At 35.4% G+C, this 18,705-nt stretch overlaps 1 protein-coding gene across 5 annotated transcripts in view; it reads left to right on the plus strand.

Moving 5' to 3' along the window:
- Kiaa1328 (KIAA1328 ortholog) overlaps positions 1-18,705 on the plus strand; it is a 286,260-nt gene that overhangs the window by 213,084 nt on the left and 54,471 nt on the right. For all 5 annotated transcript variants that reach the window (XM_047526442.1, XM_047526441.1, XM_047526445.1 and 2 more), the window contains 2 exons: positions 4,840-5,021; positions 16,982-17,090. In XM_047526442.1, coding sequence (XP_047382398.1) covers positions 4,840-5,021; positions 16,982-17,090 — 291 coding nt within the window. The remainder of the gene's footprint in view (positions 1-4,839; positions 5,022-16,981; positions 17,091-18,705) is intronic.

Below are 18,705 nucleotides of genomic sequence, written 5' to 3' on the forward strand. Positions count from 1 at the left end.
GTCCCACTAGGTCCAATCTTGACTTTTGATAGACAGCAGGATTGCATCAGACTTCCAGGGATCCACTGCATATGGTCTTGTCCCATGGGGGGAAGATTTTATTACTATAATGATATGCTAAAGATCCAAGACAACTCTGGGTCACTTTAACCTGTGCTTACCAGTTCTAATTGGAATTTGTTCTTACGAATTTCATGTTTAGGGGGCTTTACTTTTAATGATCCTGTCTCCCTGCATTCTGTAATCTGATCTGTGTAAAAGTCATAAAAGGCCCCTCCTTCAGGGTAACTTGTGTTCTTCTTACTGGAAAGGAGGAGCCTATGGCCAGCATTTCTTCTGCAGATAATATGTTGTTTGTTGAGAAATATAGCATATCCTCTTGACTTAGGCCAGTCAGGGATGCCAGTACATTTTTTTTAAAAGAAAACATGTGGGAGTCAGCATAGTAGGTCCAGTTTATAGAATTATCTCAGAATGTCGTGTTCCCATTGCTCATATCTTTCTGTCACCTACCAGTAAGACAGTGGCAGGAAAGTTACATTCTGGTTAGGATCTTCATCATCTAGGGCATGAGGGTATGTATCTCCTTTTCTGCACCCTCCCCTCCAGAACATGGCAACAGACCTTGATGTCTTGGGGCTAGTTCCTATAATCCTTCAGACAAACATATTATTTTTCTGCATGTTAAACCTCACAACAGTTTACATTGTTTATGTTAGTTGATGCACAGGGTTAAAAAACAATAAGGAGAGTGACACAGTCTGATGTTATCTGAAGATCACTGGTTTTCTGGGTTCTGTAAATCTAGTAGATTATTTAATAGTTAACATCTTACTCAATTAGGTGAGAATTTTCTTTAGAATTTAGAATGCCAAGTAAAGGGAGAAAAGCAAAAGTAGCTATAAGGGTATTGTCACTGTAATAGAACCTTCCCATAAGTAAAATACAGATCACTTCACTTGAGAATCCTCCCTAACATCTAAAGAAGAAACAATGACACAAGCTCACTCACAGACTGGAGCAAGATTTATTAGCCTTGGCACTACTGACTTCTGATCAGATAATTCTTTGTTGGTGGTGGAAGAAGAGGACTGTCCTGTGCATTGTAGGATGTTCAGCAGAATCCTCTATTCATTAGACACCAGGAGCAACCTCAGTTATGACAAAAACCTCTCCAGAAATTGCCAGATTCCCCCGTGTGAGAAGATTCTCTTCTACAGGATTTGAGAATCACTTGAACTGGAGGAAGAAGAAACTTTTTCCAACTCTTTTTGCAAGACCTAAACTAGATAAATGCAATAAAAGAGAAGAAAACGATGAGCCAATCTTCCTCATGAACATTAAAAAAATAAATAAATAAATAAAAGCCTACAATAGCATTGACCATCTCTGCTACTCTAGAAGAATAAATTGAAGAGTTTGGGCTAACTAGTTTCAGGCACATAAAGTTACAGAATCAATCCAGGTTAGTACTCACATTAACATAGATGAATAGATAAATAAAAAAGAATAGAGTCCAGAAACACAGACACACACACACACTCACACACAAACACACATACACACTCACATGAACTGTTTTATGATAGTGATACCAAGCAATCCAGTACAAAAAAGAAAACCTTTTAAATAAATAATGCTGGATATTTTGGATAGAGATGTGAGGGAGATGAAACTTGATCCCTACCTCGCATCTTAGCCAAAAATTAATTTGATCTTGAAGTGTTAGGACTTGAGTAGTGTAAAGAGAGCATCTGCAGAGTAGGGCAACTTGGCATAGAATGTCAGAGTTTTGCAGGGTAGAGAGGTATTCCCTCCTGGGGCTAATGTGGTATTAGATGTTGGCGCTTGAGTGGAATGAGGAGGAGTGGAATGTGGAGGTTGGCACTGCATGAGATCGTCTTACTGAGAATTATAAGGAGGACTTTCTCACTATTCTGCGTCTTTTGTTCTTCTAGATGAATTTCATGATTGCTTTTTCTGTTTCTATGAGAAATGTCATAGGGAATTTAATTGGAATTGCATTAAATCTGTATAGCATCTTTGGAAGTATAACCAATAATATTAATTCTGCCTATCCAAGAACATGGGAGATCTTTCTATCTTCTAAGGTCTTCCTCAATTTCTTTCTTCAATGTTTTGTCGTTTTCATTGTAGAGATCTTTTACCTCTTTGGTTAGATTGATTCCCAAGTATTTTTTTTTTTTTTTGAGGCTATTGTGAATGGAGTTGTTTTCCTCATTTCCCTTTCAGATGTTCCATCGCTTATGTATAAAAATGCTTTAGATTTATGCGTGTTAATTTTATAACTTGCTATTTTTCTAGATTCATTTATGAGGTCTAAAAGTTTTCTGGAGAAGTTTTTTGGATCCTCTAAATAGAGAATCATGTCGTCAGCAAACAGTGACATCTTAAGGTCCTCTTTTCCTATTCATATCCCTTTAACTTCTTTAGTCTGTCTAATTGCTCTGCCTAGTATTTCAAGTATGATGTTGAATAGAAGTGGTGAAAAAGGGCATCCCTGTCTTGTTCCTGTTTTTAAAGGGAATGCTTTCAGTTTTTCTCCATTAAGAATGATGTTGGCCATGGGCTTAGCATAAATAACCTTTACAATGTGCAGGTATGTTCCCACTGTCCCTATTTTTTCTAGTGTTTTGAGCATGAAAGGGTATTGCCTAGTCCAGAGTGGGTGGGGGGAGTTTTGTAGGGAAAGAAGAATAATTTTTTCTTCAATAGACATGGGTTCTTAATTGAAACTGAGCCTTATAACAAATGACAGATTGACAAGAGAAAAACAAACAAATAAATATATTGGTGTGCATATTTCATATATACAATGGATACATCCAGAGAATCAGTTGTTCTCAGAGGTGGTTTAAAATACAAAACAAAATCAGTAAGTAGAGAAATGGCAACACAAAGGAAAAGGATTTTCAGTCTCTAAGGGCCACTAATCGGGGGAAGGTAAATAAATATTAGTTATTAAAACTTGTTAATGTAGATTCCTGGTGTGTCATCTATAAGTAATAATGGTCTAAAGTTGTCTTTGGTGGTCAACTTTTATTCTCCCTTGGGTAAAGAGGTAGGATATCATTTGTCCTTATAAATCTATGGCCTGCTTTCGGTAAATGGAGGCCAAAGAGCTTTTCTGCATTTTTTTTTTTCCTTTAAATTGTCCGAAGCTCAATAAGGGGCTGGCATTTTCATACAGGTGCATTGGACCTTCTCCAGACAGTCCTCCTAGTACTTATTCTTATCTAGGGATTACCTCTGTTTCTGGGAAGTTTAAATATCTTATTTCTTAGACTCTTAATTTTTGAGTAGCTGCCTCTACCTGTTTCTCAGTCTCCTTTTTCTTTAATTTTCACATTTTTATGGGCATGAGGAAGATAAAATCAAAATGTCATAAGTCTGTGCTGAACTTCAATTAGAAGGAACAGTCTAGTGGAATAGTGAGGGCTAACACATCAGAATATTTCTCCCTAAAAAATAAAATATTTTAAGAAGAAATGTGTTAACAATGGAAACAGGTTATTAATGAGAGAAAAAAATAAGTGCATGTGTTTGTGTTCACTAAAATGCCTTTATTCTATATTCAACTTGTTAATTTTATAATGAAATTATGGAAGTGTTATGGAGCGGGGGCCTTCTGAGACAATGTGAGGCAATGTGAAGATTCCCCCCTTCAATCCCCAGTTCTTTCTACCAAGTCAGAAAGATTTCAGACATGTCACTCAGAGAATAGGAATGAGTTTATTGAAGGGATAGCAAAAGGGAAAGGGGATACTCTCAAGGGAAAGAGTGGGTCCTCTCAGAGAGGAGGACAATGTGCCTCTCCTACACTTCAGTTTTACTGGGGATCCCAGAGAAGTTTCTAAAGAGTCCTGCGTAAGTCCACCTCTTTACTTTGACTGACAGCAGCCTGACATCAGACTTTTCAGTCCCCACTGTCATGGCAACTCTGGGTCACCTTGGTCCATGCTGACTGGTTCTAACTGGATTCTTAATCAAACGTTCTTACAGAGTTTATGATTAGGAGGAACTATCCTTATCTCCCAGAGTTTCAGGATCTGGTCACAAAAGTCTTCTGGTTTCCTCTCATGGAAATTATCTTGGGTCTGCATTTTTCCTGCAGTGAACAGAACAGGTAGTTTGCTGAGGAATGTGACATATCCTGTTCACTGAGGCCAGGTAGGACTGTGGGTAAATTGCTTCTTGGAAAAGAAAGCCTGTGGAGATCAGCACAAGTGGGCCCATTTTATAGAATTATTCTCTTAACCTCACGTTCCCACCATCCTCCTCTGTTTGTCCCCTAACAGAAGGATAGACCCAATTATTCTTCAAGCGCTATCGCACTACTCCTTGTATACCCTGGGTCCATAATAAATCTATAACAATTGAAAATGAGAAATACAAATATATCTTGAGGCATGTTGGTGATATTTTAATCCTTAATGATCATATTTTAGTACTTGGGAAACATTTTAGATATGCAAGTCTTGTTTTAGCATACTTTTTAATCCTATAAATATTCCAGTTCTTAGTCATACTCTTTATTAGCAGTTTCATGGGTCTGAGTCTCATTTCTCCAACTCCAAATGTAAACTTTTTGAGGATAAAGACCATTTCTCTCTAAAATTGTTATGGCAGGACACAAAATAGACTGTTAGTAAATTATTCAAATTAAATGTCAATTAAAATTAAACATTTAATTAAAAAATATAAGGTGAATTCTTACTTCCATGAATTGCATTTCACCTCATGCTGAATTTAAATATCCTTGTGTGATCTGTATCCCCTTCTGTGCTTTCTATAGTTCGTTCATGTTTGCTCTTTCAGTTTGTTAAAGTCAAAATGTGATGGATGGCTGCCTGGAACCTCATTGTCCTTTAAAAAGTACCATGATTCCTCAAACAATGGAGAGAATAGGAGGGAGAAGAAGACAGTTGGGTTTCAGACGCATGTAGAAGATGATGCCGAGTGGACAAGTCCAAAGAAAGATACATGTAGACTCCAAAGAGGTAAGTTTAGCATCTGTAATATCAAAATGAGAAGCTGTGTGGGCAAGGTGGTTGTTGGTGGCTGCTAACCAGTGAACGCCAGATGATTTTCTAAATGCTGAGAAGGAGTTAATGTTACAAACTGACCTGTGCCTATGGGGCCACAGTGGCACAGCTACTAGATTAATTTCATCTGCATTTCTCTTAGAATACTTGGATGAGAAACAGTGTTTAGTTAACAAACAGTGTTTAGTTAGCAACCTATAAGAATTAAGCATTAATATGGTCATAAACATAAAATAGTGTTCAAAATTAGTAAAGAGGACAAGTGTACATAAATCTCTTCTGGCATCAAAAATCCTAACAATAACAGTTAATCCTCATTTTTCTGGATACAAAGAAGGTAGAAAAGAAATCATCTGTAGGTCCGCATTGTGGCTAAAACAACCTACAAGTCTAAATCAGATATTGCCTAGCAGTCTTTCAAGTGCTAGTAATGCTTCCTATTTTTTATGTGGTACATATTGTTGTTGTTTTGTTTGGTTTTGATTTTTGGTTTTTGGTACCGATGATTGAACCCAGGGGCACTTTACCACTGAACTACATTCCCAGTTCTTTTTATTTTTTATTTTAAGACAGAATCTCACTAAGTTACTTTGGGTCTCACTGAGACTGGTCTCCAACTTGTGATCCTCCTGCCTCAACCTCCCAAGTTGCTGAGATTACAGACATGCACTGCCACGCCCAGCTTTATGTGTAGATTTTGAAATCAGTTCTAAATAAAGGTCAAATGTTGAATGAAGGACATTTAATTGTGTTTCCCAGTTATTCTAGAGTGGCTCTTGGCTTAATCTATCCTGATGGCCTTAAACAAAGGACTTTGAAAGGGAATGAGCCTCACTGTACAGAAAAGATTTGCCAAAGTGTTCTCTGAACCCTGTTCTGTTCACACCTTTGTAACACATCTCTTTCAGCTCACAACTATTAACCCTGATTTCCTTCTTTTTTCACCAGGCAACACCTTTTTACCCCTGGTGTTAAGCAATCAATTTTTCATAATCTTTCTAGCCACTCTCATATTTATTTATTTGAGAATTGCGGTGCTTCATGAAAAGACCTTGCAGGTGTACCTCTCCCTACCTTTACTCACCTGCTACCTCCTTTGTCATTTTGTTTGTTTGTTTTAATTATGATTAACCTACAGATTACTTAATCATTTCCAAGGTAATTGACAGATAATAATTAATCCAGATTTCAGATGGAAGACTATCCACAATATGAAACAAAAACAAAAATACGTTTTGTTTGACCTAGGGCAAATGCTCTGCAAGACCTCCGTTTCTTTTGCATAATGTAGAATATTTTTTTTAGACTTTTCTACCAAAAACAAAAATAAAAGTGAGCAGACTTACGATGTGAGATAGACTCTACTTTCTCTTGTATTAGTCTTTCAGAGATGGAAAACTCTTAGTTCAGCTTTCTCCATTCTTAGTCATTGCACTTTGGTCAGCAGAGAACCAGTCAGAATTGGTCTGGTGGTTATACCATGAGGCTTAACATAGTCTTCTGTTAACTTGTCAACACATTCATGTTGTGTGTCAGCACTAAAATAAAATGGCAAAATGAGAAAAATATAGTGTAATAGCAAGGGGACAAATAACTTGTATTATTGGTTAAGACCCCAGCAACATTAGAAAGCAGCAATTGAAAAGGCACTTTGAGAAAGGTATCATCAGGCCGGCTCTTGTGTGGTGGAGGTTAATCTGTCCTGGGCCCAGCTACAAAAGAGGGAAGCCTGGAAAGGGCTTGTGTCCAAAAAAAATCAATTTCTAATTTGAAACAAAATCATTTTTGACTAACAGAAGTTCAGAACCCATTACTTTTTGCTGTATAGTCTGCTGACATTTCAGCACTTTCTGTTGTGTACAATGAATCCTAATAGTGATTTTATAATGTTGCTATACCAATCAATTTAACAAAGAGAAAGCTGTTACAATTCTGCAAAGTTTTCAGGAACAGTTTTCATTCATTCACTCATGGTTTTATTTTTTCTATAGGTTTGTACTTTTTTTTTTTTTTTCTTTTTTCAATGGAAGGGAAGTTGTAGTGTGGCAGTGAAAAAAAATACACAGAAAACTTTTTCATCTTTTGAAAAGAGTTCTTAAAGTACTCACAGAAACTATTAACTTTTTTCTACGCTTGAAAAAGACTGTCACATATTTTTCCATCCTTTAATCAGCAAAAGTCTGATCTACCTGATCATCAAAGAGCTCACGCTGCCCCCTTGAGCTCTTCTGCCCATAGCAGAACTGGTGTATGCAGAGTATGGTAAGAGCAAAGTTACTGTGTTGGCATTTGCTGTGGCATCCAACCAAATGGGAAGTGCAACTTTCCAAGGAGTGCTACAGTGGATTTGGATGCCTTGTTTATGAGAAGGCCAATGACCTAGCACTAATTACCTAAGTTACACTGCTTGATTTGGCACCTCCTTAATTGCTTTCCCCTCTTTAATGTATCTGAATTTTTTAATATACATTTTTTCTGTTTGATACCCTTTGTTTCTTTTGTTGTTGTCCTTTCATCACTAAATACAGCACAGGACATTTACTGCAGGGTCATTAATCTTTATTACCAGTCTCCTACTCCTTTACCTCTCTAATCCTCCTTTCCCTTCTGCCAACTTCATATGCCAAACACATAAGAGAGACCAGACTCTTGAAACAACCTTGTGGTACAAAAACATATAAAGCATTATTAGAATTTTACTTAAAATATAAACTTTTTCATTTGTCAATACTTGGAATGTTCTTGGCACTGCCCTTTGCTAACACAGGCTATAAAACTTCGCCAAGAGCCCCCTATACATTTAAAGCTACTTCCTGTTTGCTTCTCTTTAATGGATCTCTAAATTCTCCTACAACTTTGAGAGAAACTGACCCTAGAGTAATTTGAATTTAGCTGCTGGTATTGACCATGGCCTTCATTTTGCCTTTAGGTTTTTTTTTTTTTTTTTTAAGTTATATAATCTTATACGGCACTATCACTGGTTAAGTTTCCCTGTGTGGCTCCAAAACACACATTTTTATTTTAACTAGAAGAGTCTTATTGTAGACTTGCCCAAAATGAGGACTAATCTCAGAATCTCTTAATGGTTCTTCTAAATGATCCTGTGCTTGCAATGATGTGAGTGCTCTTCATGGCCCACAGTGGATTTATACAGGTGACTTGATTAAAATAGGCAAGTTGGGGTATCCAAAGCACAGAAACCATTTCCATCTTGCCTGGAAGAAGCATTCGTTTATATTTCCTTTATTATTACCACCATTGTTTTTATTATAAATTTAATCATAAGAAAAAGTACCAAAAGATAATACTTTCGATTCCCAGAGGTGTAAGATAAAAGATATGCTAAATATTGATGCCCTTATCAGTAGCACACAGAAGACAAGCATGCTAGAAGGCTATGAATAAACCCAGACATGTAGAATAAATTATCCTGCTTAGTTCACTAAAAAAAAAAAGAATTCAAATGTAACAGGCTATCTTTAAGAATTGAAGTTGCTATCCTGGAGTTATTTTCACTTAAACCAGAGCATCTACATTTCTCATCCTCTACAATGGAAAGAAATATTTCAAAATACTATATAATTTACCTACTTGTTATATAAATTTTATATCTTCTCTCAGTAGAAAATAAACTCCATATATTCACTATTGTTTCCCCATCTCCTCGAACATTCCTTAACATATGGTAGGTGCTCATTATATATTTGTTGAATGAATTAACATAACATTACACATATTGATTTTTCTTTCTATGCCCTTGTTCCATTTTCCCAAAATAAAGACCTAATCAGTTAGACCTTTTGACCTCAGTGCCTGCAGTGATTTAGTGATTTAAACAAAATATATGCTTATCCCTTCAAAGTCCTTATGGTGATTGATTGCTAATGTCAAAGAAAAAACAGTAGAGTGGAATCTTAAGGACAGCACTGCCTTAGGAGTCAAGAAAACTGTGGGGATTTTTTTTTTCATTTCCTTTTATTTTAATTGCGGCTTAATTTATGTACAATAAAATTGCACAGGCCATAGATGTACAATCTGATAAATATGGCAATTGTTTACAACCATGTAACCACCAATTAAGATGTAATGTTCTTCCATTATCACTTAAAGTTCTCTCATGCTCCTTTGTAGTCAGTATGTCCCCTGCCCCCTGCCTCTCTCTTTGGCTTGCAGATAGTTGTCTTTTTACTGTGACCTCACATGGCCTTTTCTTCGTGTTTATATTCCTGGTATCGCTTCCTCTTCCTATAAGGATACCAGTTCACCAGTCATACTTGGTTAGGGCCCACCCATAAGACTTTATTTAACCTAATTACCTCTTTAAAGTCCTTATCTCCAAATATAATCATATTCTAAGGAATACTGGATATTAGGACTTCATATGAACTGGGGTCAGGAGGAGGCAGGGTCATAATTCAGTCCATAATAACTATTTTCTTTCCAATATTTATGCCTTTCATTTATCTTTCTCCTCTAATTAGATTGCCTAGGGCTTTTATTACAATGTTGAATAAAATGGTAAAAGTAGACTTCTACACCTTGCTCTTGATCTCATAGGGAGGGCAATCTTTCACCCATTAAGTATGATTTTAGCTATAGGTTTTTCATAAATGCCTTTTATCAGGGTGAGAAAGTTTCCTCCTTGTTTGCTGAATCTGTCATAAATGGGTGTTGAACTCCATCAAATCTTTTTTCTGAACTATTTGAGATGATCTTTTTTTTCCTTTTCCTAATTTGATGATTATAATGACTGGATGCCACTGAGCTACTGAGGTAGAATGTCTTTTTTTTTAATGACCTTGTCATGTTTTGGTATCAGAGTTATTCTAGTGTCATAAATGAGTCAGGAACATATCAGTAAAAATAGTGGAGTAGTAACTCCAATTGCTTATACTTCCCCAGAAACACTGGAAAACTTGCCACAACCTCTAGGAATCAATGTATCAGAAGATAAGAAAGTTTTTATAGAAGACAAACATGTGCTAAACCAGGAGAAAGACCACTGAAACATGGTAGTAGAACTTTGTGGAGTTTTTAACTTCGGTTTGCTCTGGCCTCTGCCCCATCATGGCAGCAATCTTAAAAATGGTAGCCTGAGGCCCATGTGAGAGTACCTAGTTTCAGAGTAAGCAGAGCTAGCCCTGTTCTCAAGGAATTAGAGGTCTGTTTGGACTATCTGTGAATTACCCACAGGGCTGACACAGGACCTGCTTTTGTTTTGCCTAACTTACAACTTTCTCAGGGAAGAGAACAATCAGCACGTAGAATATTCCTTGAAAACATGGAAAGTCAAATGAGACACTGCTGTCACCTGAAGTAATATAACAACAACAGTAAGGCAAACAGTAAGCACACCGAAATCCCAAAAGCTAGATAGCCTCAGTGCAATACACAAAACTGACTCCAGAATAATTATGAAATCTGAATAGGTCTTGTTATAGAATAAGAGAGAAGAGTAAATCAGTAAGCAAAAAACCTTCAGAAAAAGACAAGCCCAGGACCAGATAGATTCACTAGTGAATTCTATGAAACCTGTGAAAAAGAATTAGCACAAAACTTTCTCAGACTCTTGCATAAAACAGAAGAAGAAAGAATAAATCCTAATTTGTTTGATACCATTTAATATTCATTTGATACCAAGGCCAAGCAAAAATTAAACAAGAAAACTATAGACCAGTATTCCTTATAAATATGGGTAAAAATATCCTCAACAAAATAGTAGCAAGCTTAATGCAGCAACATATTAAAAGGATCATACATCATGATCACGTGGGATTTAGCTAGGAATTCAAAGGTGGTTAACATTTAAAAATCTGTATAATTCATTACAAGAGAAAAGGGAAAACCACACAATCATCTCAATTGACATAGAAAAAACAATGAGTAAAGCAAGAATAGAAGGGACTTTCCTCAACATGATAAGGAACCAATATATAAAACCTATAGCTATGTCATACTCAATTGTGAAAGACTGAAATTTCCCCCATAAGATTAGGAATAAGACAGGTGTTCCCACTTTTGCCAGTCCTGTTCAACATTGTACTGGAAGTTCTAGCTAGAGCAACAGGTAAGAAAAAGAATGTAAAGCATATTCAAACTGGAATATCTTAGTAAAACTAAGATAAACGATTTTAGTAGATCACATGATTATATGTAGGACTATAGAAAATCGTAGCAAATGCACAAAAACCTGTTAGAATTAATAAATGAATTCATTGAGTTTTCAGGATAGAATTCAACATATGTACACACACAAAAAAGTGTTGTATTTCTGTACATTAATAATGAACAATCTGAAAAGAAAATGAAGGAAACAATTCTGTTTGTAATAGCATCAAAACAGTAAAATACCTAGGAAATAAATTTAAGCAAGGATGCAAGACTTACACACTGAAAAGTACATATATTATTGAAAGAAATTAAAGGCCTAATTAAATGGAAAGAAATTCTGTATTCTTGAATTTGAAGCCTCACTATTGTGAAGATGGCAATATTCCATAAAACGACCTACAAACTCAATCCCTATCAAAATACTAGTGATATTTTTGGAGAAATGGGAAAACTGATCTGAAAATTCATGCAAAATTGCAAGGGTCCCTGAATAACCAACACAGTCTTGAAAAAGAGAAGGTTATAGGACTCACACTTTCAAAGCTATTGAAATCAAAATAATGTGTTACTACATAAAGATAGATATTTATATCAATGGAGTAGAACTGAACAGAACAGCAATGACTGGCTGCTAGTCAATATATAAATTCATGTAACTAGTTTGGAAAACAATTTGGCATTATTTATTACAGATAAAGAATATATATCTTACATCCAGTAATTTCATTCCCAGGTTTATATAATAGAGAGAAACTTATACACGAAACGATTCACTTACAGATATGTTCATGGCAGCTGTATTCACTTAGGTTAGTCTAAGCTATGGAAACAAGTGGACAGAAAAATATCAGTGCCTAAAGAACAAAAGTTTCTTTCTCTTCTAACAGTTCCAGCTTGAGGCTTCAGATTAATAGCATCTCTGCCTCAAAGAATGATGGTTCTGCCACTTCCTGTGCCTTCCAAGATCACTTTGGGCATTGCAGTAACACAGGGGTAGCCAACTTGGACCATGAGCCAAATCTTGCCTACTGCCTATTGTTGTAAATAAAGTTTTATTGGAACACAGCTGTCCCCATTTGTTTATGTAGTGTCTGTAACAGCTCATGCTACAATAGCAGAGTTGAATAGTTATGACAATGGCCATATGGCCCACAAATCCTAATGTATTTACTGTCTGATCCTTTATGGGAAAAATATTTTTTGACCCTGCTGTACAGTAGATCAGCTAGGAGGGAGAATAGTATGAAAGTGTACACATGGAAAGTTTTTATAGGACAGGCCCAAAGTGGCACATATAACATCCACTGATTTTCTACCTGACTACACAGAATTACAAGAAGGACTGGGAAATATAATCCAGTGTACCCAGGATGAAGGAAAAAGTTCATATTGGTGGATAACTGGTAGCTTCTGTCAGAGCAACATTATTCATAATAGTCTCAAACAAGAATTACTTAAAACGTCCCATCAATGCAGGATAGTTTTTTTTTTAAAGTCATCAGTGCATACATTGGAGTAGTATATAGCAAAGAAAACAAGCTGCAACTACATGAACCATCAACATAGATACAATTTTCAGACAATATTAAGCAAAAGAGCTCTCAAAACAATGTTTAATATATTTCTATTTTTATAAAGTCCAAAAGTAGCAAAACTAATCCATGGTTTTTGCTAAATGCATAGATGTTAAAACTACTAAAAGAATAAAAAGGAATAATTATGAGAAGTGACTGACTCCTGGACACAAGAGGAGGTATGATGGGGGATGCATTAAACAGCAGTGCTGCCAGTGTTTTCTGATCTGGGGAGGGTTTACACTGATGTTTTCTTTATAATTTATGCTTTAAACTAAACCGAATATGTAATATGGCTCAGCTATTTTTTTTTTTTTTTTTTTGTGGTGCTGGGGATCAAACCCAGGGTCTTGTGCTTGCAAGGCAAGCACTCTACTGACTCAGCTATCTCCCCAGCCCTCAGCTATTTTTAGAATGCAGAATAAAACAAAGAAACTAGAAACAGAGGTTTCTAATCATTGAGCTGCAAGAAAAATTTGTCTTATCATGAAATGTTGATTGACAGATAGGCAAACAGACTCAGCTACGTACAAATAGGACATGAACCATTGTGTACAAGTTCATCTGTGTATGTAAAAAATGTGTGCATGTTTATTTACATAAATATAAATGTGACCCCATGAATATGTCATATATATATTTATATGTTAAATTGGTCAGCCTAATGAATGATATTCTTCCAGCACTTTTATTTTTTAAAAGTTTATATTGTCTTTGTATGTATACACATGTATAAATATATAGTCAATGAATATGCACATTCTATGCATATAATGTATTCTGTATATTAGCAAATATACTTAATAAGAAGAGCTTAGAAAATTAATAACAAGAAATAGTTAAACTTGACCTATAACTTATAGTAAACATCCTTAACCTTTTTGGAGTCCCATATGCTTTTAGAATTGGATGAAAGCTATGGTACTTTTCCCCAGAAAAAATATGAATGAACATATACACATACACAGATTGTTGGTACGTACAGTTCTGAGGTATTCACACATTCCTGAAACATATCCATGGATTTAAAAGTCCCTGGCCCCTTGTTCAAATTCTCTCCTTAAATTGTCCCCATCAGATGTTAGTTATTTCAGCCAACTTTTGACACAAGTATCAGAACAGAAAAAATAAGACCAATGTTCACATCTTCTGTGATAATGAGTGACTGGAAGGCATTTATAATCTATCACTAAGAGGCACAAATAAGAGGCCCTCTTCCCACAAATCCTTCAGTTTACACAATTATTTGCCCGTCTTCATTTTCCCTACATCATCCAGAACTCTGCCCAGGCAGTGGGAGCCATGAACTTCTTTATCTACCTCTGTTCTGTCTGTTCCACTCTGTTCTAAAATCTTCCACAAGACCAGTCTCTCCAGAGAACAGTTTGAATGTTTTTCTTGTTGTTACTGTTTTGTTTTATTTTTGAGGCCATGTAACATCATGGTTAAAAGTCTGTAATACAGAGTCGAGCAGATCTTATTGCATTTAAAACTCAACTTTATCCTTACTAGCTGTGTGTGTTGGACATGCTATTTGACCTTTTCAGTTTCTACTTTCTTATCTGTAAGATGAGGACAATAATATAATTTAAAGACTGTTACAAGGATTAATGAGATAATACATTTAAAGTCATTAGCAAGATATAAGGACATAGTGATGTTTAATAAATACTTCCTGAATGGATTAAATATTTAGCCTTGAGGTTTTTAATTTATTACTTTTGCTAATGTAAGTCTCTCTGCTTCAAATTCCATGCTCTATTCCTTCCTATCAAGATTCCACCTTCTGCATCAAAACTTCCGTAATCCTATAGATGTGATCTCTTCCACTTCTTAATTGCTGAAACTTTTCATATTATTTATTATAGCAGCATAGTGTAATGATGAGAACTTTTCAATCAGATTGCTTGGTTATGGATTCTGACTTCATCACTTACTAGCTTTGTGACCTTGATCTACCTTTTATTTTCCTTTTCTAAAAGTTCAATATGAAAATATCTGTAACAAAGAGTTCCTAAACAGATACAAATGATTTCTAGAAAATATAAAACTATATATTTTTTATATATAGGAGGAGGTAGGAGAGACTCAGGCAGAGAGTAGGTAAGACAAATGGGTACAGTGAGCTTTTTTGAAGGAGGAAATATCCTAAAACTACTCTAAAATTAAGTAAATACCATGAAAAGAATTTTTTAAAACTGTCTCTGCTTTCACAGATATATAAAGTTACTATTATTTATCAAACTGTACAGTTAAAATTGGTAAATGTTATGGTATTCAAATTACACCCTAATGAATATGTTGAAAAGATAGATCGATGGATGGACAGATGGACGGAAAGAGAGAAAGAAAGGGAGAGAGAGGGAAAAAAAAGACTTAGAATAGTATGTGCCTGGGTCATCCTAAGCATACGCCTTGTTTTAGCTGTTCTTATACCCTATACTGCCTTTGATTATCTATGTGTCTTTATAGAATTGTTAAGTGTCTCATTTCCTTACCCTCACACCTTCTTTTCCCTCCCCATAAACAAAGCCTGAACTTTATCCTGGCACTGGTCTTTACCCATCGTAGGTACTCAGTAGTTATTTACTGACTGGATGTACTCTATGGCCCAGTGGACTTTATGTCTAATATGAAGAGGCACTGTATTGGGTGAATGATCCCAAGGTTTGTATAAGCAAAGAGGACTGAATTGTGTACTTAAGACAGAAGGACTTTTATATTTGTACATAATAGAGAATACTTGATAGTAAGAGTATAACTTTTGAATACTAAGGATAATAATCATCACTTTAATGCTAATCTCTACTAATGTAAGACTCTAACCTGCTCCAGGCCTTATTTTCTCTGGTCACACCTAAACTGTTGCCATTCTCATAGTTAGCATACTCTGCTCTTAGCATTTTAAGGTCTTGAATTCCCAACACTCCCAAACCATTTTTGTGTTATATGAATACTCACTCTTTGCTCAAAGAAAAAGTGGATCTTTCCAAATAACTTATTTTTAAAAAATTTGTTCTTTTTAGGTATACATGACAGACATGACAGTATTTTGACCTGTTGTACATACATGGAGTTTAACTTATTCTAATTGGAATTCTATTCTTGTGGTTGTACATAATGTGGAGTTATCCTGGTCATGTATTCATATATACTGATAGGAAAGTTATATCTGATTCATTCTACTGTCCTTCCTATTCCATTCCCCCCTCCCTTCCCTTCATTCCCCTTTGTCTAATCCAATGGACTTCTATTCCCTTGCCCTATGTTGTGGGTTATCATCCATCCACATGTTAGAGAGAACATTGGGCCTTTGGTTTTTGGGGACTGGCTTATTTTACTTAGCATGATATTCTTTAATTCTATTCAAATAACTTCTTAATGCATCCTGGGCACGTTTCCCAGGAAACAGAAGAAAATTGTGATGGGATTCTTGTAGTCTTCCAAGATAAAGACAGTTGTTTGAAAATAATAAATAGAAAATAAAACAAAAAAAATCTTTCTGTTAATACCATCTTTTCATTTAGCACTCAAAAAAAAAGAAAAGTAATTATAAACTAAACATTGTTAGAAAGGAACAAGAGCCAAATCAGCCAATAGTTTAGGAAGGTAAACTGTTGCTAAGGAATCTGCCTGCAGCCCAGAGTGAATAGTTAGTTGAACATCTCTTTCAATTAAAACATGCTATAGCCCAATTTGGAGTTCTTTAAAAGAGACAAGCTTTATATTTACCTTGAAAACTTCTGAAGAGAATCATTGTAAGTTGGAGGGTTTAGAGGTACAGAGTACTGGAATTTTCTGTTCTGCCAAAGAGAAGATTCTTTCTTATGATAGTCAAAGAGCACAAAATAAAACAACTACCCTCTTGGACATTTTCACAGTAAACCCAAATCAGCAGGAATATGATAGGCAATCAGGTGTGATTTTAAAAAAAAAACTCTAGTTAATTCTGTTTTTGCAGAAGTATAGTTTTTAAAAATGCACCAATTAAAAATATGTGGAAAAAATAAAAAATAACAAGCAAAAAAAAATGGCAATGTGGATCTCTGATGTTACAAAAACAAAATAACTCCCTGATTTTTTTAATCTGCATTGTTCCTTTTTGGGAATTGTGGGGATGTCCTGGTCTTTGAAGCTTAGAGATACCATAATACCTAATTTATTACTCAGAATGGGTTTTTTCATTTTTTTTAATTGAATGCTCAGTTATTTCCTTTATTGTTCATACAGGGTCAATGACAGGAATTAGAAAAGATGCTTCCACATCTCCTATACCAACAGGAAACCAAAAGGAGCTTGTTACCACAGCTTCATCATCATACCAACACAACACCTCCCGGTAAGCTTTAGGGATTCTTTGACTTAATATTCTCCATATGAGAGCATCTTCTGGATTTTTAAAAATAATGATTGGAAAAATCTTGATAGTTCTTAGTGACTCTTGCTCTAATAGAGATATCCTTCCGTTAAAGTGTATGGATTTGGCCAGGTTAAGCCACATAGAGTTCTTTCCTCTATACATGCACTTTCTTAATTAATCATGGCAATTAGCAAGGGTTTTCAAAGATACCCAAAATTAATCCTATCCTTCATCAGAAAATCTGCTTAGCAGTAGGTCCTTCCCAATTTATCATGGGATAGTTATACATTAGAACTATAAGTTTAACTAACTGAATTAATTTTGAAAATTATAGTGGCTTTTATATCAATTTAAAGTATATCCACATTACTTGTACCATTAGGAGGGTCATCTCATTTGATCAGCCATTTCTTGGGTCAGTTAAGGAAATATGTTATTTAAAATTTATCATATCTAATAATCCAACTCCCATATTCATTGAAAGCTTGCTAAATAACATCAGTACCAGAAGGGTTTGGCTTATGTTTCCTTGGGGATCTGATTGGTTTTGAGTACTTAAGTTCTTAACATTTTATCAGATGACTATAGATTTTAAGACTTAATTTGTAGTTAATTCACAGTCCATTGGATTTGCAAAGTAAAAATGCTTAAATTATTGGTCTTAAGGCCAATGATTTCAAAAGTGTACTGTAAAATTTATTATTTTGGTTTGTGGTTATTTCTGAAGGGAGAGAAAGAAGCTTTAACTATTCTTCCTCCAAAGAGTTGTATTCCAGCCACATTCTGCAGAAATACTGTCCCACAGAAGCCAAACCTAGGCATCCTTAAGAATCAGCATGGCTCATATTTTCATGCCTTTAATTCTGGGGCCCAAAGGGGAAGCATCATGAAAAACTTTTGAGAAATGACTCTAACACTCAGGATAATTATAATAGCTGCTATTTTTACTAGGGTCCAGTACTGTGCCAAGACCCTTAATGCATTATCTGATTGAATCTTCACAACCTTCTGAGATGGTACTACTATCATCCCCATTTTAAAAATTAGAAAACTGAGGATCAGAGAGATTGAGTGACTTGTCTAAGGTCACATGTCCAATAAGAGGCAGAGCTAACATTTCAGACTCCAGATTCATAATTTTAAATATTGTTGACAGCTGGCAATGACAACCTCCTATTGTGGTGGCCACCCACAAAAGAGAATTTATCTAGTTTGTCACGTTTTTCTTCCATTTCTCCTTTCTTTTATTTTTAATGCTACCATTATTGGCATTTGCCAAAAACCCACAATGAGTTGTGATTCTGGAATGTTGATGGGGCTCCCTCTTTGGACCTTAGCACTGTGCTTGGAAACTTGTGCTTAATGAATTTCCATCTTGCTCACTTTGAAGGGTTCTTTTGGAGGATTTAGAGTTAAAGAGGGGTGATGATCTATGTTTTGAGTCTCAGTTTTACTACTGTTCGAGATTAAAATGAGATCTTTAACATCATTTTAATATATTTTTGGTGGTTGCATTTCAGTTTAGAGAGGAGCATGAAAAAGAGGAGTAGAATGTTTCACTATAAGGGTTTTATAAAACATCCTAAGCACACAT

Source organism: Sciurus carolinensis, chromosome 15 (assembly GCF_902686445.1).
Source record: "Sciurus carolinensis chromosome 15, mSciCar1.2, whole genome shotgun sequence".
In the NCBI taxonomy this organism is placed as follows: domain Eukaryota; kingdom Metazoa; phylum Chordata; class Mammalia; order Rodentia; family Sciuridae; genus Sciurus; species Sciurus carolinensis.